Source organism: Rhineura floridana, chromosome 6 (assembly GCF_030035675.1).
Source record: "Rhineura floridana isolate rRhiFlo1 chromosome 6, rRhiFlo1.hap2, whole genome shotgun sequence".
In the NCBI taxonomy this organism is placed as follows: Eukaryota; Metazoa; Chordata; class Lepidosauria; order Squamata; family Rhineuridae; genus Rhineura; species Rhineura floridana.
In genome coordinates this window covers 50,461,073-50,483,044 of record NC_084485.1, presented here as the reverse complement: position 1 = coordinate 50,483,044, position 21,972 = coordinate 50,461,073, and the positions used below count along the sequence as shown (strand labels likewise).

At 43.6% G+C, this 21,972-nt stretch overlaps 1 protein-coding gene across 6 annotated transcripts in view; it reads left to right on the top strand.

Moving 5' to 3' along the window:
* The window catches only part of LOC133387300 (alpha-1,6-mannosyl-glycoprotein 4-beta-N-acetylglucosaminyltransferase-like), a 37,895-nt gene that overhangs the window by 10,738 nt on the left and 5,185 nt on the right, over positions 1-21,972 (top strand). For 2 of the 6 annotated variants that reach the window (XM_061631797.1, XM_061631796.1), the window contains exons 2-4: positions 13,280-13,353; positions 15,353-15,532; positions 19,028-19,175. In XM_061631797.1, the coding sequence (XP_061487781.1) occupies positions 15,425-15,532; positions 19,028-19,175 (256 nt within the window). In that variant the 5' untranslated portion in view covers positions 13,280-13,353; positions 15,353-15,424. Of the gene's footprint in view, positions 1-12,253; positions 12,859-13,279; positions 13,354-15,352; positions 15,533-19,027; positions 19,176-21,972 lie in introns of those variants that run through there. The other 4 variants (XM_061631794.1, XM_061631795.1, XM_061631793.1 and 1 more) reach the window with 4 other exon arrangements.

Here is a 21,972-nt window from a genome sequence, read left to right as displayed (position 1 = left end):
TCAATTTCCAATATAGCACTATTCCCAAGCAAAGAGCAATTTATTTCTTTTTCCAGCAACAAAGGAGTTAATATTCCAAACCTGATGACATCATAATGTAGACAGCACAAACTGCCTTATCTCTTATGTGTCCAAGAATGCAAAACAAATTTAGTTCACAGCATCCAAATAGTTAGTGGCATAAAGAACAAGCAGATTCATCAAAATGAAGTAGACCAGAAAAAATAGTCCCAGACATATAATACTCAAAAGTTCATATAAATCAAAAATTTTCTCCTCAGATTAGATATCTCTCATCCGTTTGTATCTTTATAATGCTCAATTCCAGGCCAGCTTTTTGCAATAAAAACAAAGATAAGCTATTTCGATTTCCTTCCGCCTTAATTCCGTGTATAAAAGAGAAAAGTTATAACTCACCCAGGGATTCTTTACTGCTGATTCTTTTAACAAATCTCTTTACTGCAACAATTTAAGCCAAATGATAAGGATAGAAAGAAGAATGCTTGCCTGTTAGAATCTGTTTTTCTTTGAAGAAAAGAAAAACGTCTCGCTTAATCAGTTTGAGCTTGCTTGAAATTCCTTGGCTCCGTCCAATGTTGCTGGCTGGTCCTTCGTTCATAGGCAATCCTAATGAATTCAAGTCCCCCAACAAACACAACAAAGCTTGTGGATGATCTCTTCGTTTCTCCCTTGCCTGGGAGAAAGTTTTTACCAGTCAAAAAAACCTTTTGACTGGTTTTAAAACTGAAAAAGCTTCCTCTGAGACGAGAGCTCGTCTCAGAGGCAGGCACAAGCGAAGCAATCCTTCCCGGAAGTCCAGGGTGGGCTTTTTCAGGAGTGGTCGGATCACAGCCACTTAAATGGCAGCTGGAACCACTCCCTCCCGCAATAATGCATTGACCACACCCTGGATCTACTCAGTCAGACCCCCTCGATAAGCTTTAATAAGCCAAGAAGGGCAAGGGCTGAGAGGACACGTTGCTGGCCGCATAATCGCAAGCACCTTGTCCATGTCATCAGGCCACATCAACTGAAACTGTTCCCAAGAAGTTGCAGCAGACGTTGCACTGGACACCTCACTGGGAACAGTAGATGTGGATGGGGCATCAAGACTGCTACAGAGGCAAGCAACTTTACCCTCAAAGTGCCTTGCAAACAATTCACAGTGGGCCTCCGAAGGGTCAATACGGAAAAGCTCCACCAGACGGCTACTTGAGAATGCGACGGAGGCAGAGAAGTGGGCCTTCTTAGCCGCCCTCACCGCCACACAGTAGGCACGGTTATGATGTTTTACTCATGCTCAATTAGCCTTGCAGCACGCCTTTCGCCACTGCGCTCTAGCCATCGTCCAGCCTGTTTCATTGCCCTTAGCTCACTGGTGTACCAAGGTACAAGCTGGGCTCCACAATGCCAGAGAGGGCGCTCGAGGGCAACCGTGTCAAGAGCCCGACGCGCCTCACTGTTCCACAGTGTGACAAGGGCTTCAACAGGGTCACCTGCTCTATCTACTGGGAACTCCCCCAGGGCATTCAGAAATCCTGTGGATTCCATTAGGATCCAGGGGCAGACCATCTTAATCTGTCCACCACCCCTGCAGGGAAGGATCGGAGCTGTAAGTCTAAACTTCACCAGGAAGTGATCTGACCATGACAATGGGGTGACATCCACCCCCCTATCTCCAGACCACCCCTTCCTCCATCTGGAGGGTGTGCCCTGACCTATGTGTTGGGCCAGTAACAACTTGAGACAACCCCATAGTTGTCATGGAAGCCATGAAGTCCCGAGCCGGAACACTAGAGGCAGCTTCAGCATGGACATTGAAATCACCCAGCACTATCATTCTGGGCTCCTCCAACACCACAGCTGAGACGGCCTCCACCAGCTCGGTCAGAGAAGCTGCCAGGCAGCAGGGTGGATGATACACCAGCTTCAATCCTAGTTTACCCTCTCCTCAGCCTGACAACAGGTGCAGGCCCTCACAGCCAGCTCCAAGATAGAGTGGTTTCCTGGTGACAGAGATAGAAGTTCTGTAGACCACAGCAACTACTCCCCCCCCCATCCCTCCAGCCTGTGCTGGTGTTGCACCGAGTATCCAGGTGGGCAAAGTTGGGTCAAATCAACTCCTCCAAGCTCACCCACTCAGGTCTCGGTAACGTACACCAAATCAACACCTTAATCCACAATCAAATCATGGATGAGAGTGGTCTTATTGTGTACCAATCTGGCGTTTAACAACAACACACACAGGCCAGTGGGCACAGCAGATGTACAACAAGGAACCCATCCATGAGAGGAGTGGCAGCAAGGAACAAGGCGCAGATAGCCTTGCCCTCGTCTTCTATGGTAATTCACCACACCCCCATGGCTATATTTCCCTCTACCCGTGATCACTGAAATTGGGGTGGAATCACCCATGTTCCTCCATACTAAGACTCCTCCTAAACACCTGATATGGACCCAAGACGAGCCCACCAACAAAACCTGCCTGAGCCAATTATCCCAGTAGGCCTGTGCGAGGATTGGGAACAGTCATACCCATTCAAACTTTTTCACACAGGGCCCATCTACTCCCTCTCATGTCTCACACCCAGGGAGGGCCAGCCTTCTGCCAGTTACATTCTGAAGGCATCTGGCGACTTTCTCCTATCATTCAGTTCACTGCACAGGCTCTCACCCTGTGAAGGAACTACACATGCACCACACGCCCTCCCCACCATCAATCTCCTTTAGACTGGTTTAACAGAAAACAAATTAAAAAAGAAAAGGAAATAGAAGGGGGGAAGTGCCCTTGCCCTCAGGACTCCCTAAAGGACTCGCTAAGGGGCAACCCCGCCACCCAAGGGCAGCTGGCCTTTTATGCCTCCTGCCCCAGCCAGCAGCTGATGCAAGAGGCTGCAAGATTAACTGCAGCCTCTCTCTGGAGCCAGGGTCAGGCAGGGGTCCCAGTCCTTGCAGCACTTACTAGGGACTTCAGTTGTCTTGAGGGACAGCAACCCAAAGGAACGAGCAGCAAACACCCAGATGCTCACTCCCAGGGCAGGTCTTCCCAAGGACCCCAAGGGCAGCTGGGCTTTTATGCCTCCTGATGCATAATGCAGCTAATGGTTGATTATCTCTGATTTTAAATGCTTTTGTGGCTTTTATTGTATATATGTATGGTTGTAAACTGCTCTGATTTTTTAAGAATGATATACGGGTATGCAAATATTTTTCTAGATCAATAATGTGTTTTTTAATCTAAATTATTTTGAAATTTGCATCTATACATATAAATTATCATATGCAAGTTTTATGCATTTTTAATTATTTAATTTTTTGATGATGCATTTTCTCTTTTGGGGCAAAGCATAAGTGGCCACCCTACTTTGCCCTTTTTCAAACGGGCTCTTGAGACTGTTTTATTACCGTGGTCATTTTTTTGTCAGAGCATCTGTTAGGATTTTTTAGTGTGCTATTGCTGATGTGGTTTTTATGACGCTATTTTAATTGCATCAAACTGTGTTTGATTAAGCTTGTTTTCATTTTTGTTGTGATGCATATTCTTATTTGCAAGCAGCTTCAGGTTTTGATTTTACCATGGAAAGGTGGGATATAAGTGTTCAAATTAATAGAAATAGACATATTGAGGTTTTCAAGGGTACCTATGCCTCTGCACTTTCTTTTTGAAGGTTCAGCTCATTTTACAGCTTTCTAATGAGTGCATTAGTGATGAATGGCCTATTAATTACATAGCCTCTCTTAACTGCTTCAATGTCACTTTCTGAACGGGTGAGGTTTAATTATCAATTTCCTCTTTTTCTTTTCTTTCCTTATAGCAAAATACTCTTGTTTTAGTCCAGAAACTGACAATGGGGCACTTAAGAGAAGCTATTTAAGGGGGCAATTAATAGGTTATTTATCTGCAATCCTTCACCCACTCTGAGAAATAAACCATAAAATAGGCTGGAGATATGAAACTTTCAAATAATGTTGGGTTGCATAGGATCTGGTGAGTTTGCACCAACTTCCATTTGCACAAGGCTGGACATCTCTCCTACTAATGCAGTCCTGTGTACCCTCCCCCCAAAGCTTCTCCTGAAAGTTGGGTGACCCTCTGGAAGAGTATGGGATATGGCACAGAGAGCTGCAGGTGGTGGAGTGGTTTGACAAATCCGGGATGCCTTGTTTCATGCAAGCAGAAGTGTTTCTGCAGTGCAAAACTACCTTAGTGGAAGCAATCTAGGATAAAATATAACCCCCCTCTGCACATATATGCATGTATTTAAATGTGGGGGGGTATGTGCTTTTTCAGCACCTCTACTTCCCTAAAAGTCATACAGAGCTGGTGTTTTTAGTCATACTACTCCACTGCATGAGAGCCAGTGTTGTGTAGTGGTTAAGGTCTTCGGCTACGACCTGGGAGACCAGGGTTCGAATCCCCACACAGCCATGAAGCTCACTGGGTGACCTTGGGCCAGTCACTGCGTCTCAGCCTCAGAGGAAGGCAATGGTAAACCTCCTCTGAATACAGCTTACCATGAAAACCCTATTCATAGGGTTGCCATAAGTCAGAATTGACTTGAAGGCAGTCCATTTCCATTTTCACTCCTCTGCATGTGCTACCAGATGGGACACCTGCTGAGTTTTTATTTGTCATGCACTTGTTAAAGGCACAGAAGCCCACTTGAAAAAATACTGGCAATCCCAGATTTCCTATTTACATAGGATAGGAGGAATACAGAGTTAGATCACTGGTCCATCTAGCTCAGTATTGTTTATACTCAGTGGCAGTGGCTCACCAGGATTTCAGGCAGGGATCAGAAAAAGAGTGTACACACAGCACAGCACAAATGAAAAGTGACATGTACCCATCCTCTTTTCACCAGAAGTCCCCCCTCCCAAGATTGGTCTTGCCTTTAGGATGCCATATAGGGCTATTGGGGAGGGGCACCCAGAAACACTGATCTCAGGGTGGGCTGTGACCCCCTCCACATGCCTGTCTCATCACTTCTGATCCTAAGGAATGAGTTTCAAGTTCCCACAACCTTTCATGTGGCCCTTAAACCCCATTTTGATTTAAGGGCCAAATGACCCTAAATATTGTTTGGGGGGGGTTGTGACCCTTCTAAATGGCTGTCCTATTGCCCCCAATCCATAGAATCAGGTTTTAAGTCCCCTTGACCTTTCATGTGGTCCCAGAATCCCCATTTTTGTTTAAGGGCTTGATGGACCTACAGATTTCTTTGGAGCTCTGTGTAACCCCTCTACAAGTCTGGTCCATTGCCTTTATCCTAAGGAATGGGATTTGAGTCCCCTCCCTTCCAGCCAACCATGTGATGTCTGAACTCTCATTCTGGTTTAAGGGCCCAATGATGGAAAATACTGTTTTGGAGTTCCATGTAACCTGTCTATGATCCTATCCTGCTATCCCTGATCCTTACGAAATCTGTACTGGAACTGTTTTTAAATGCTTTCGTATATGGAATTGTTTCAATTGTTTTTACAAATGAAATTGTTTTTATTATTGTTTTTACTGTGATATTGCTTTGAGATATTTTATGGTAAACAAATCATAAATGGAATTAATAAACAAACAATTAAAATAAGGAAAATATTCCCAGAGTTCCCTGGGATTGAGCGGTAAACCACTCCAGGAATTGTAGCTCTGTGAGGGTCTCCTAATAAGTCTCAGCAGCACCCTTAACAAAAGACGGTTCCCAGGATTCTTTTGGAGGAAGCCATGATTGTTTAAAGTGATATGACACTGCTTTAAATGTATAATGCAGATGGGGTCTTAGACGACAGGAGCCAGTACCAAGGTGACCAGTTCATTGAGCATTGTACAAATACCTTGAGTTCCCCGCCCCTACTGCCAAAATGGCAAAACAAATATGCAGGGCCAGCCTTAGAGGTGGGAGACCTAGGCAGTCACCTGAGGCACCGAGCTGAGGGGTGTGCCAAGCTGAGCTGAGTGGCTGTGGGGTTTTTTTAATGTACTGTCTGCAGTAAGCTAGAGTGGCAAAAAACAAGTGTCTGTAATTTTTTCAAGATTCTACAGGTTGTTTGGGTACTGCTCTCTACGAAAATCATCTTTCTTCAATTAGCTTTAAATTATGTTTCCTTTTCAGTTTCCACATTGATGTAGTTCATGCTAGATAATAATCAGTGGCACATATCTTTACTTTGAGGCAACACTACTGAGCACCTAGCACTTTAAATACTATAAACACTATATGCACTATATAAATAATAAAGCCATGGCTGTAAGCTTAAGAGGTCAGCTGGATCCCTGTTCTATTTATAAATGTAAATGTACTGCCTTCAAGTCAATTCCAACTTATGATGACCCTATGAATAGGGTTTTCATGAGGCTGAGAGGCAGTGACTGGCCCAAGGTCACCCAGTGAGCTTCATGGCTATGTGGGGATTTGAATTCTGGTCTCCCAGGTTGTAGTCCAACACCTTAACTACTACACCACACTGGCTCTCGTGTTTTATTAATAACTTTTCTTTATTTTTTTAAAGATAAAAATGATGCACATTCTAAAATAAAGAATGCTTACCAAAAGATAAGGAACTGCTACAAAACAAGAGGAGCCGCTGCCTGCATAAATACTTGTGAAAGAGAATTAGAGAACTTGTTGAAGTAATTGTTCTAGGAGGGAATCTAGAAGTGGTTTGCAGTTTTTAACCATTTATTATTTGCACAATCTTGGTGGATCTTTGCTAAATAATCCTGGTGGATGATATGAGGAGGGCGTTGGATAGGGGAGAATACACCTTCCTTGTCCTCCTGGATCTCTCAGCAGCTTTCAATACTGTTGACCACGGTATCCTTTTAGATCGCCTGGAGGGACTGGGAATAGGGGGCACTGTTTTACGGTGGCTCCATTCCTATCTTTCAGACAGGCATCAACGGGTGGCATTGGGGGATGAGGTTTCAGACCCTTGGCCTCTCAATTGTGGAGTGCCACAGGGTTCTATCCTCTCCCCCATGCTATTCAACACCTATGTAAAGCCGCTGGGGGCCATCATCAGGAGATTTGGGCTGCAGTGTCACCAATATGCGGATGATACTCAGCTCTATCTCTCGTTTAAGTCCTCACCAGAGTTGGCTGTGGATACCGTAAGTGGATGGATGGGAAGGAATAGGCTGAAGCTAAAGCCCGATAAGACCGAGGTGTTGCTCGTGGGAGATAAGAGAAGGTTGGGAGATATAGACCTGGTGTTCAATGGGGTAAGATTACCCCTGAAGGACCAGGTCCGCAGCCTTGGGGTCATTCTTGACTCCCAGCTGTCCATGGAGGCTCAGGTTTCGGCAGTGAGCCGGGCAGCTTGGTATCAACTCCATCTGATACGGAGGCTACCTTCCTGCCCATCTTCTCCCACGGGTGATACATGCCCTGGTCTCCTCTCAGACTACTGTAATGCGCTCTACGTGGGGTTGCCCTTGAAAACTGTCTGGAAATTACAACTGATACAGAATGCGGCGGCACGCTTGATTAAGAACAGCCATCGCTGTGATCATATCACTCCGGTGTTAGTAGATCTACACTGGTTACCAGTTGTTTACCGGGCCCAATTCAAGGTGCTGGTGTTGACCTTTAAAGCCCTATATGATTTCGGCCCAGCTTATCTGAAGGAGCGCCTCCAGCATCACTAATTATGCCTCCTGACAAGATCAGCCACACAAGACCTTCTCTCGGTCCCACCAGCTAAAACAGCTAGGCTGGTGCGGACCAGAGAGAGGGTATTTTCAATTGTGGCCCCCACCCTCTGGAATTCCCTTTCGACCTTCGCCATGCCCCCTCCTTGATAAGTTTCCGCCGAGCCTTGAAGACCTGGCTGTTCAGGCAGGCCTACGGGATCGCTGGGGTGGGTTAGTTTTTAACACTGTTGCTTAAATGTATGAGGGGTGATTAGTTTAATTATTGAGTATGGTTATATTGGTTTTATATTGTATTTTTATTTTATTGTATTAATGTACGTCGCCTAGAGTGGCCGTTAACTCGGCCAGATAGGCGACTCACAAATAAAATTTTATTATTATTAAAAAAAAAAAACAATACCAAGTTGTTTCTTAATAATAGCATTAACTGCTAAGAGTTTGGAGATGCACATGGGCGGAGAAAAACGCTTCTTGGTTTAGACTGGATAATCATCGGACTTGGTGAAGGATTTCCTCCCCTCCCCCCTATTTTTTGTGTTATTGAGGGGAGGCCAGGAAAGTAGCAGGAGCAATCTCTTTAAATCTCTGCTTGTTCTGGGATTCGGATGTGCTTCCCCACCTCGCTCAGTTGCTGCTTTTCAATCCTGGTGTGAGCCAAAGGGCTTCCTCTCTGCAAGGAGCAGAGTATTGCCTGCCCCCACAGAGGAGAACCTTAGCAGGAGTCTGGGGAATGCACCCGCTGTCAGCCAGTGGGTGTGGAGCAGGCTGACCTAATCAGCTAGGAAGAAGAGAAGGCTAGAGGCAGCAGAAACAGATGCTGGATTTAAAAGAAGAAGAAAGAGAGAGAGAGCAAAAAACGAGTGCTTATCAGATGAACTGTACCCTGATCATTCATACAGGTGTGTCACACCAACAGTGTGGATAGTAGGATGTTATATACACACACACACTCAATAACCCCAGCCACATAAAAAGTCCATTGCAATTTGATGTGTATCTTATAGTGGAAGAACTGTGTTAGAAGCTGCCTATCTGGAAACACCCTGAGAGTTTCCCTTCTACTCAGCATGTCTATTCTGCTCCAGAAGCTGACAAAGTACTTTATCAACCTGTGTTACCCAAGTCTAGTGTTGCTTTTACAGTCATATGTTGCATAAATGCACAGCCAGACCTACCACTACAATGAGGTGGCCACTTCAGGCAGCTGATTTGGGGTGTCATAAAAGGGCAGCAAATTGTTAGTTATTTCATTTTTGATTATATTCCAGGAATAGCGGCTTACAGAGTTTTCGGCACCGGATGCCAATGTAACTGAGCCTGCCAGGCTTGGTATTTGGGAGAGGGGGGAATGAGGACACCATTTGTTCTTCTGCCTCAGGCAGTAAATGTCTTAAGCTGCCACCCCAATGTGAATAGAAAACATCATGTATTGCTATTTACAAATACATTTATTCTTACCTGTGGCCCCTGGGCCCTTTCTTTTCAGAGAGGAAAAGATAGCATGTGTATCATCCTCATTCCCCCACCGCCCCTCCTTTGCTCTCATTGAAATAATTCCACCAGACACAAAATGGGGAGAGTCCTGCTGTGCATCTTTAATTCTTAAGATTAACAAAGAGGAAACCCCACCTCCACCTGCTTATAATTTATTTGTTTGTTTTGTTTTCCATTAGATACCAGAGAGGCATGTAATCCTTGTGTTTTCGTCTTTTTCCTGGAAGAAAATTTCAGTGATCCAGAAACATGGCTTGAGTGTAGTCCTAGTTTGTAGCCCATGCTCCTGAAGATTAAATGTGCCTGCTAAATGGATAACCCACCAACAACATCCAAAAAAACAGACAAGCTAATGCTGTCCGCCTGCTCAGATTACTACCTCATCATCTCTGGAGTTTCTTAAATTTTGATAGCAGTTTAAGGGCAGATTCACACCATACATTTAAAGCACATCCAACTGTACTAGAGTTACCAGATCTCCGGTTTTTGGACGGAATCTCTGATTTTTGGGGGGCCCTCCGGCTCTCTGGCTAGCATCCCTTAATCTCCGGACTCTCAGCTTCAATTTAAAAAAAAATTAAGTTTCTAGGTGGTCTGGTTCCCGAGATATACACCAAAACATCAGCCGCCACCCCCCACGGCTATTTAATCTATTTAACTGATACGACGCTGAAGTTGGTTCCTAGTTCCCAGTTCCTTATTTGCTTGAAAGTTCAAAACACTAAAAAAGAAGAAGAGTTGACAACTACAGCAACTTCAAACCAAACTTAACATGTCTCTGAACCCCAAAATATATGTTGGGGTACCCTGTATGATATATCACTGTGATCGGGGGACTCTCCCCGTCAATAATAACAATATATTTATGCAATCAATATCATCAGGTTTCTGATATTATCATAAATACATAATGTCATAAAATCATACAAAATAAGTAACTGGGGGTTCCCACACCAAACTCTGCTCTGGGACAGGACAAATCATATACCCCAAGAAAGGGGAGGGTGTCCTCTATGAGATGCCACTGCGTCCCACCTGGCCCAGAGCTTCTGCTGGGTGCAGGGCACGGAGGGCATCTATGCAAAATCAAAGCAGACAAAAACACATAGAAAAAATAAGTAACTGGGGGTGCCCACCCCAATATCTGCTCTGGGACAGGACAAATCATATACCCCAGGAAAGGGGAGGGTGTCCTCTATGAGATGCCACTGTGTCCCGCCTGGCCCAGAGCTTCTGCTGGGCGCAGGGCACGGAGGAGGGCATCTATGCAAAATCAAAATGGACAAAAACACATAGAAAAAAATAAAAAGTAACTGGGGGTGCCCACCCCAAAATCTGCTCTGGGCCAGGACAAATCATATACCCCAAGAAAGGGGAGGGTGTCCTCTACGAGATGCCACTGCGTCCCGCCTGGCCCAGAGCTTCTGTTGGGCGCAGGGCACGGAGGAGGGCATCTATGCAGACAGAAAGGGTAGAGAATCTTCTTACTCATTTCTCAGACCTCTTTCTGAAGTGAAGGGTCAAATCTGTAAAGAAGTTTGGAGCAGCCACATTAAAAGATAAGGGCAGGGTATTCCAGGCAGGGGGTTGCCAACCCTGCTTGGATATGGATGTCTTTGCAGAGGATCCCTAGTCGAGCTTTACCAACAGCACAATCCAAACTATATCTACTCAGAAGTAAGTCCTGTTGAGTTCTATGGGGGCTTAGTCCCTTAGTACGTGTGTTTAGAATTGCAGCCTTCAGGGGCATCCATCTTTACTCCCGAATGCTCCCATCTGACATCTCCACAACACTAGGCTCCTTTCTTCCTACAGTGACCTTCTGGTGACTGGCCTGGCCTGAAGGCACTTAAACCCTTCTTGCGGAAAGCAAGTAGGCTAGATTAAATGTTCCCTACCCAGGCTCCATCTTTTAGCTAAGATGTCTAGCTTAATTTCCAGGCAGAGTTTTTTTTAATTGTACTCTCCAAGCAACTGTGATTGATGCTTAATGTATCATGCTTAATGACATCACTTGGGGCCGCCCCGTGACATCACTCGGGCCCGCCCCTAAAATCTCAGGTTTTGGGATGCTTCTGACCTGGCAACCCTAAACTATACATTTAAAGCACATGGCTGTCCCCCAAAGAATTCTGGGAACTGTTGGTTTCCCTCCCAAAGCTACACCTTCCCAGTCCCCTTAATAAACTACAGCCTAAGTGACCTGCAGGTTGCCTTGTTGCAGAAGAGATGGGCATCCATCCTTATCTGTAGCAGTAACTCACCTCTAAGTAAATCTTTCCTATCCTACCTTATGGAATCACACAGAGTAAGGGCACTTCCAGACTGTCACTATTGTCTGGTGGGATTCAATCACATACCAGCAAATTCAGGTTGCATGATTAAAGTAGATTTGGAGCTCTTGCAGAACAAACCAAACCTCCCTCCAAAAAATCTCACTTTTTGCTATCAGGAAAGTGTACTGTAAAGTGTGCATAACACTTGCTTGATGCAAGGTTGTCTAATGTCTCCGCAAACAAATCAGAAAGAATGTTCAATAAACTTCTGGGAGTGACTCAAACCTTGCTGAATTTAGTTGAACTTACCTCCGTGGCGCAGAGTGGTAAGTGGTGGTAACGCAGCCGAAGCGGCCGGAGTTCGATTCCAACGAAAGGAGGAAGTTGAATCTCTGGTAAAAGGGGTCGAGGTCCACTCAGCCTTCCATCCATCCGTGGTCAGTAAAACGACTCGAGTACCTGGCATATGCTGGGGTGTAAAGAAAGGCCGGGGACGGAACTGGCAATCCCACCCCATATATACGGTCTGCCTAGTAAACGTCGCAAGACATCACCCTAAGAGTCGGAAACGACTCGCACTAAAAGTGTGGGGACACCTTTACCTTTACCTCTGAGTAGACATGCATAGGATCATATTCTTCTAAGTACACATACACAAGTCACAAACTTTTATCCTGTACTAGATTTCAACATCCGGGAGTAAGAGTTGCTTTCTACAATTCTTTCTATATTTGCTTCCGTTCTTTACCTCCAACAGAGGCCTTATTGACTGGCTTTGTCTTTGGCCAATAGGAAAGCTTTTTATCAAATACTTATTAACTACTTGGTTGCGGATAGGCTCTGCTGCAATTGCTGGGAGACGGTCAGCAATAAGAGAGTATTTGCTGACTCTGTAGCATAAATAATATAAATAATATATGAAGAGAGTCAGAGAGGCATGTATTGTTTCTGAGGAAAGCACTGGCGGTCCCCACAGACATGTTCTCCATTTTATCTCTGTAAGGTTGGAGCAAAGAACTACTTGATGCAGAGAGGAGAACAACTACTATGTCCTCTGATGACAGAAGTTTGAAAACTCCTGGCTCCTTGCATACTAGTAGTGGAGAGGATGGTCTTGCAAATCCTGGAACATCACATGCATCTTGGAAAAGCTGCCTGCTCTGAATCCTGTGTATGCTAGAAAGCATTTGTCTCACCATTGGCTAGGATGGTGCATTTACCTTTAACCAATCTATTTGGGAGACTTTAAAAACGGGGGTTCTTTGTAATACCTCACTTCTCAATGGAGTATGAATTTCAGGTTCCTTTCTCTGCCGCAATTCTTTCCAGCCACCTGCTCAGCCACACCCTTGAAAGAAAACCCACTGAATGAGGAAGTAGAGTCAGGTAGGATGGGGCAGAGGCTAGTTGAGAGGAAGGCTTTGCATTGCTGGGACAAAGGTCAGTTTGTATCATGATTTGGGTATTAAATGGAGGCACCAAAGCCTGATTACCAAATGCTCTGAGCGGGAGATTGTTGGCAAAGAGTGTGGCTGAGTTTGCTTTTGGACTGGGAGATGCTAGAAAAGAATGAACGAGAGCTTGCTTTGTGTGTCTGTTCACTGCATCAAGTCCCAACAGTCGTGTTGACAGATATGCAGTCCAGCTCTATGCATGTTTACTTTGAAGTAAATTCCATTGAATGCAGTGGGACTTAATCCCACGAAGGGAGGCAGAAAGTTACAATGTTAAAAGTTGCTAGCCCCAATTCTCTGAAAGGCAGACTGCAGATATTAGGGCTAATCTACCAAGTATTCCTTTTCTGGTCTTACCTGTTTTGCTTTCATTCCATTCACTCACAGTTTGTTTATTTTCTTCACAGGGGTTTCCTCAAGCACTAAGAAAAACTTGTCAACTTTGACTCCTTCCACAAGCTGTAGAATTTTTCTGAAGAAGGTAATTTTTAAAAAAAGAGTCAGCCACATGCTAATTCAGATTAATATTTGTACAGTTGGGTGAAAGAACCTTTAATTTACCTAGTTCAGACTTACTATGTGGTAATGTGAATGCTCTAATTTTTAAAAACTAGAACAGAAACCTAAGCATGTTTACTCAGAAATAAGCCCCGGTGGGTTCAATGGAACTTATTTCCAGTTAAGTGTGCATAATAGGGTTGCAACCGAAACCATGTTAAGGAAATGTGAACAAAAATACCACACCAGAATAGTTGGTCTAATTTTATTAGTTTGCAAAATCAGTTACAGGGAGATGACTGTCAGAAAGGGGCAGAAATGTCTTGCAGAGAGCTCTTTGGCCTTCCCTTCTAGACTTTGAAATGTTGGCAGATACAGGCTGAGGCAGGTTTTTCAATGTTGGCAGAAAATGCAAAAGAAAACATGTTTTCAGTGCTATGAAATATTGACCGGATTGTCTGCCTCAAAGACTTAGGGTTGGGAGAGGAAGTCGTGTGTTTTAAACTGCTTCTTGTGGTTCAAAACTGCCAAAGAGTTTGTCCTGTGTTAATAGACACCTGTCTCCTAAACTGAAACTGATGGTTGCTAGTAGATGCTTTTCTGGCACAACATTTTAGATATTGCTTTGGCAGAAGATTTAGGAAAATGCAAAGGTTTAAGTAGCGGCTGTTTAGAGTGGAACCCTGCAAATGTACTACTGGGAATGGTTCTTGCTTCTTTCATATTGTGTCTGGGCTCTGAAGGTATGGTAATAAATTTAGCCACCTTAGCCTCAGTTCTTATGTTACTCCACTACTGTGGGAGCTACTGTAGCAATACCCTTTCCTATGCTATCATCTAAAGAGAAGCCCTGTGCCTATGGGGAGGTGGAGCCATGCTTAGGCTCCTCCTCCCACCAGTATTAACATCAGCCACATCCACACTATACTTGGAAAGCACATGCCTTTCCCCAAAGAATCCTGGGAACTCTAGTAAGGGTAAGGGTGCTGAGAACTGTAGCTCTGTGATAGGTAAACTACAGTTCCCAGGGTTCTTGGGGGTGGGAATGTGTTTTAAATATGCACTGTGGGTGTGACAGTACTTTCCACATGGCTTTACTGATGCGGGGGGGGACCTGTAGAGTGGGAGGTCCATCAGGAAGGATGGTCATTGGACAAGGATGCTGCAGATTCCTTCATTGAGTAGGAGGTTGGAGTATTACCTCCAAGATCCCTTCCAACACTAGCATCCTATGATTTCCAGTAGCCAAGGGATAGGATTTTAGTTCCCCTGGCCCTTGCCGCTCCCCAGGATTAGCAGAATAACATAAATAAAATAACCTCATGCAGCATGTACAGTTTGGAAAGCTCAGCTTTTTGTGGCATAGAGTTTTATTTTTAGGAGAGATTAAACACAGCCTTGTCTCCCTCCATTCTGTTTCCTGGTCTTGTTTTGTTTCTTTCATGATTATTCCCAGTTGTATTTTCCTCTGAATGCATTGGCCACCATCCAACACAGCATTAAGCGCCTTTAACTGTGTGTTGGATTTTGGCCACTGTCTCTTTGATATTATCTTTTGTGTATATTGCATGTTTTTCTTCATTTAGCGTGAATGCTTTAGATGATGCCTATAAAAGTTAAAAGCAACGTATGGTGGATCCATAAGCACCAGATATTCTAATGTAAACTTTCCATCTGATCAGGCTCTGGATATTTGGCCAGGCCATTAAATAGGCAAATATCTGTTTTGGGTTCTTGGGCAGTGTTCATTTCCCTATTTAGTTGCTCCTTTTTATAGTAACTATAAAAGGAAAGTAAGTTCATGTACGTTTTAGAAAGGCAAAGTTTCTGTCCACAAGTTGCTTGACTTGTGGTTACTAACAATGACACAGCTAATGAAAGATTTGATGGGAATACAGCCAGTGTTGTGGCTGAAGCTTTGCTGCTGTGTGTCGGAACTCTGAGAAGGCATTTCTAATATGGATCTTCATTATTTTCTCCAGCTGACAGGGTGAGGGCAGAGTGCCCGTGGAGTTGCTAGCCTCTGGCAAGGAGCATTCCTTCCCAGGGTACTAATGGTCATGCGGTGCTTCCTGAGGCGTTCACTTACAGTAGCCATTTCCCTGCTCGTATTCCTGCTCCTTATAAGCCTGTCGCCTTGGCCCCAAGAGGATTCTGAGATAGTGAGTATAGCATAAAGTGCATGTTCTGGATGTAAAAAGAGATAACTGATAAGTAGCAAGCCCTGCCACTCACACCCTGTTGCTCTCTTGTCTCTTTAGAAGCCCAGGGTTGCCTGGAGAGAGTTTCCCTGAAATATCTTAAGGAAATGGGCATTGCCAGGGAGTGGCTTTAACGGTGGGACCTGACTTTTTTCCCCTTCATTTTGGGGTGGGATTTTTTTCATGTTCATTCATTTAACTTTAGGTTCCTGGTGACATGTCCTTCATTGAAGAGAGCCTAGTGGTAGAGACACATTTACAGTTGTGCTAGTTCCAGTGTGTCTTCACCTCTCTTTTCTGAAAATGGCGGCAGACAATGCTAGTCAGACTCTGCTCCTTTTTACTCTAAAACGCTGGTCAGATCAGCTTGAGTGCATTTTTTAAAATTCTGCTTCAGGCAGATTTCACAGCTGTTTGGTAGGTGCAGCCAATGGAAACACTTTCTTGTAGGCTCAGGCAGAGACAGTGATTGGCCCAACACTTTGCTGTGGGCGGTCCTTAGAAGTCTGAAAGCAGCACTGGGGAAGGGAGGTATGTCCAGCAGAGGGCAGAGTCACTTCAAAATGCATCCAGAAAAAAACATTCTGGCTGCTTTTCAAGGACTAGTGACATTTTGGCGACTGAGTCAGAAACACCAAATGGAGCCTCGGTAATGGTAAATATATATAATAGTAAATGATTTGATTGAAAATTTGCTGCCTTTTTAATGGTAACCCAAAATGTCAGGTAGGGGTAGCACAGTTTAGAGTCATCTTCCTTTTGTTGATGACCTGGTCTTCCACCTACCCAGTCACAGGAAAAAGTGGTTAGAATCAGGCGGTGAGGAAGTGGCAGGCATCAAATCAGCATATACATCACCATGGCTGCTGATTCCTCATTAGAATCCTAACAAGTGGTCCCTACAACAAATATGGCAGTGAATCTCCACCCACTAAGAAGAGTGTTCCTGTTTAGGGTTTCATGCAGCCTGGAATAGGAGCCTTCTCCTCTAGGAGAAGCAGGTCGGGATGCTTGGGAGAAGGGGAGGTTCAAAAGGGAAGAAGGGGAAACCTTTTTTTCCCTTTCCTGTCCATCCCCTTGAAGCCTTCCTCTGCTGTGCTATGTAGCTCGAGAAGGCTCAGATGTGGGGATGCCTGCCAACACTAAGTGTGGCATTTTATTGCTACATAGCAGGGGGTGGATTGTAATGGGCTCTGGAGAGTAGGAAAGGCCAGAACTGTCTTTTTTCCTTTGCTCCTCTTGAAACATGCCTGCATGTTGCAGAGATGGAAGTTCCTTAAGGCAGGGGTTCCCAAGCTATGGCCTGTGAGCTTCATTCAGAGGTGGTCCGCAGCATGTTCACATTAAATATTCATACTGATTCTTAATTGTATTTTTATTGCTTCTTTTGTTTCTTATGTTGCATTTTCTTATATTATAATCTGAATACTATGGAATACAAATTATAATACAATAAAACATAAGAAATAAAAGAAGCAATAAAAATCATAAAAATCAGGGCATTACAATTGTATAACAAGCAGAAAAAAACATTAAGTTGTCTGCTTAGACCATCTGCAATTGTCAAGGGGTCCATAGGGGGAAAAGTTTGGGAACCGCTTCCTTAAGGCTTGCATCCTAACAACCCTAATCCTCCACTCCTGAATTCTTTATAAACCGCTAGCAGCTTGAGCAGATCATTCCCTCTGCCCTCCATTTTCTTCACTGCTCCTCTGCATGATCCATGCTAGGGATCATTAGGAAAGACATTGGAAATAAAACTGCTGATATCACAATGCCGTTGTATAAATCTATGGTGCGGCAGCATTTGGAATACTGTGTACAGTTCTGGTCAAAAAAGAGAGGCAGGCTCTGGTGCTTGGTAGATTTATTGAGGCTCAACGCGTTTCGGAGTAATCCTTCCTCAGGAGCAATGGAAATCTGTTTCTTTTTCTCTGCCTGCGCAGTTCAAATTCTTTGCTGGTGTTCGTTTTGTGTGGAGCTGGATAAAGAAAGTCCTTCACACAGCGCATAGAGGCAGTGGCCACCAACTTGGATGGTTTTAAAAGGGGATTAGACAAATTCATGGAGGATAAGGCATTCAGAGACTACTAGCCACAATGGCTATGCTCTGCCTCTATAGTTGGAAGCAGTATACTTCCAAATTCCAGTTGCGGGAAACCGCAGGTGAGGGAGGAAAGTGCTGTTGTGGTCACATCCTGCTTGTGGGCTTCCCATGGGCATCTGGTTAGCCACTGGCTGACTAGATGGGCCACTGGTCTGATCCAGCAGGCTCTTCTTATGTTCTGCAAACTGACACGTAACATTATGTGTGTCGACATCCCTTGGTCATAGACTTAACTGATAGGCTCTCATAGTCTGCCTAACTTTTTGTTCCTTTAATCCCCTCTTCTTCTTTCTTCCCTGCCCTGGCAAGAAGCGAGAGTGCCCATAAAAGATAATGGAGAAGCCCAGGGTTTTCATATAGCTGTGACCAGACCTCCCTCCCCCACAAAAATGAAATGTAACATGAAAGGCAGGAGTTCTTCCTGACTTGTATGTTCAATGTGAACCCAGAAGTTTCCTCTCCCTATCTACTCTTAACATTCCAATGAGGTCTTGGAAGCTCAGGTAACTGGTTTGGGGCTTTTAAAAATATATTTTTCTTTTAATTTACAAACATCTTTCTGCATACCTTGGGAGTCCTTTGAAAAGGCCACTATCTTATTTTTGGATGGTCCCTTTTTGCTTCCAAACTGATGCCACCAACACCACTCTAAAAGTGGGCATTTGAGTGCACAAGGATAAGAGATGACAAGAACTTGCCTTGCTCATTGGCTCCTTTTCTAGGCCCCATCTGCACTATACATTTAAAGCATAGTGTCATACCACTTTAATAGTCATGGCTTCCCCCCCCCAAATTCCCAGGAACTGTAGTTTAAGGGTGCTGAGAGTTTTTAGGAGACCCCTATTCCCCTCATAGAGCTACAATCCCCAGAGTTCCCTGGAAAGAAGGATTGATTGTTAAATCACACCGAGAGGAGTTGTTGTTATTAATAATATTATTACTATTATTAAGAAGAATTTATTAATCTCCTTCTACACAGCATCTGAAGGGGATGTACAGTAAAAACAGCAAAAAAAGTTAAACACAAAAAAAGATGATTTTTTAGACCTTGGCTGTCATTCATCCATTTGCGAAAGTCCAATTATTTCTGGAAAGTGCAGAAGAATGGGCACCTGTCCTATCTAAACAGGGATGCTATTCCACAGAACAGGGACAGAACTAAAGCTCTGTGAAAGGAATAGGGGTGTCCTGACAACTCTCGGCACCCTTGACAGTTCCCAGGATTCTTTGGGGGAAGCCATGCCTGTTTAGTGGTATAATACTGCTTTAAATATATAGTGCAGATGGGGCCCTAAAGCTGTACAGCCCATTGTGTGAAATTTTCTAACTGTTGTCCTATTCCTTCACAGAAAGAAATGCGGGAATGGGTTCAGGATGCAGGGCTACAACAACTTCACACCGACTGGAACCTTCATAGCCTCCAAAATCTAGGCAATGCAACCAACTTCCTGAACATCTCATATCGCTATCTTGCTGGCATTCCCCCATTCGAGAAAAGTGAGTACTGCACACCTCCAACAGGCAGATCAAAGAGAAGCAAAACCTTGGCAGAGATGTAGAGTCAGCAGGCAATGGGCCATACTTGGATAGAAGCACAGGAGAAGTTTGCATTTCAGGCTGCTGTAGCAGAATGGATTGTACATTTGCAAAGACAACAAGAAATGAATTTTGCAATGCCCAAGCATGCAGGCCTTCATGGAGAAGAATGGTTCACTGCTGGGATCTCATATTTTGCTGAGCACAGACCTCTGCAGTGGAGTCATGTCTCTCCCTTTAATTCTAGGGCTAATCTCTGACATAACAGAAGCCATTATGTGGTTTGATCCTGCTGGATGCTGCTTCGTCAACATGTTGCATGCAGGAAATGCAGCTGGCTAAGCAGGACCCCTACAGACAACAGGATCAAACCCTGCATTCAGCTGCTGAATAGAGGGTTTGATCCTACTGGGGTCTGTTTCGCCAGTGGGTTCTCTGTGAGGAACATGCTGGTGAAGCTGACCTCTGCAGCCAGCGAGATTGCACTCACCAGCTGGTGAGCGGAGAGTACAATCCTGCTGATGCTGCTTCAACCACCCTACAGGTCAACTTTGACAGGTGGGTTGGTCCAGCCATTCTATCAGTCCTGATATCATCGTGGCATCATATGATTGACAGGTGGATGGCCTGCAGGGATGGGAAATAAAGATCTGGTCTGCCAGGACAAAAAGGTTCTCCACCCTCCAGCTAGAGATGGATAACGGTGGGACTTTTTTTCCATTGCTGGCTTCACACTGCCACCCAGTGGGGGAATGGAGCAGGAGGCCTACAGTATACAGAAAGCCATAGTTCTCCTTCACTGTTGGGCTCCCTATTGAGGAAGTAAGGGAGCTACTGCTCCTTCTATCCAGTTTCTCACTCCTTGTAGCTCCAAGGCAGCAGGTGAGGATGTGGTTGATGCATCTCCCTCCCAGCCCAACAATCTGATCTCTTTGCTTACTTGCTTTCCTTGCTCGTTGTAGCAAGCAGGGGCTTTTTATTGTGTAGCAGATGTGGGGAGGAGGATGAAGAAAGAAAAACATTATGAAAGGGGACATGAGGCTCCACAGCTGGATCCTTTTCCACTTCCTCAGAATGCAGGTAGTTAAGATGTCTCTTTGCAATAGTTGAGTTTGTTTTTACTGTATTTTTAATTGTTATTCTTACTTGGTTTTTATTTGCTGTAAACTACTTTGATGTTTTTTGAAATGGAATAGAGGTATAGAAATGTGTCCTGTGTGCTAATAATAATAGATGTGCATACAAACCAAAAGATATATCCCAACAAACTGGAATTTGGAAAAACAAGGAATTGGGAACCAAAATATCAAACTCAAAACTGCCTATGATATAGACGTGGATGCTTTATAAAAAAAAATTAACAACGTGTGAATAACATGTACACATCTGTTGAATGAGCAAGAGTAAATATAACCAGTATATACAAAAACAACTCCTGAAATACAATATCAAAACATATGACGAAATGCATTTCGACAAAGTCTTCTTCAGTGGTCCATGTACAAACAACAATTATACAATTCAGCATAAGTGTATGTAACAATACAATTCACAGCACAACTCCTGCAAAGAAAAAATATTTAAATACTGGAAATATAATATTCCTCTAATTAAAAAATCTTGATACTCCTGCTACAAACTCACCATTTAAAACAACAGAAATAAGATCTGGAGATTTCCTGAATGCCACACCAAAACATGTATAGAAGATACTCTCCAACTCTGTGAGCATTGCAAGACTGTCCCTCCAATTCAAACTTAATACAATAAAAAGCAAATTTATATACAGTAGAAATCTAATACATTCTATACTCAATTTAATTAAAATAAAAACAAAAAAGCTATGGTATGATCAGCATACCATACTCACCAACTCAATAAAATTATTTATTTCTTAAATCTACACCAGTATCCAAACATGCTATAATGCTGCTTTATCCCACCATTCCTAATGTTAAATCACACCGCTGGTTTTTTTTAACAAGCTTTGCAGGTGTCTTTGTAGATAAGAAAAAAACTTTGAAAGGAATATCCCAAACATGCATCACAGGCAGTGTTGCTTAATGTAATGTAATGTAAAATACAATGGCCAACCTATAGACATAATATAACCTTATAAATATACAAACTAGTTGTACATTTTTACACAAATAACTTCTAATTCATCACCATCCTGTTCACATCTTCATTAAGATCTATTGGTACTTTTGTATTTAATGTGTAGATCCAAAATAGTTCTGTTTGCTGTAGTCTATGATGTAGTTGATGTCCTTGGGCTTGCATCTTTTCCAGGCAACAAAATTTTAGATCTTGCACATTGTGTCCACGTTCCACAAAGTGTTGAACCAAAGGGGCTTGCATTTTTCGAGTCCTGATGCAACTCTTATGTTCGCATATTCTGATTTTAATAGCTCTAGTTGTCATCCCAATATATATATTTTTACAAGGGCAAATGATAGCATAAACAATCCCTTTTGTATTGCAATTAAAGAAACCATGATAAAAGAATTTAACATGATTAATTGGGTTCACAAATGATTCCCCCTTTTTGCAATTCTCACAAACACTGCAATTCCCACAGGGAAAATTACCTCTTATTGCTGTACCCATCAATGTTTGATCCCTACTGGTAGAACTAGGTCTGCACATACTATGAATCAGTATATCTCTTAGGTTCCTCTGTCTTCTGTACTCAAATGTGGGACCATCCTTGCATCCTGGTAGATGCACAATTAAATACCAATGTTTTTTAACAGTA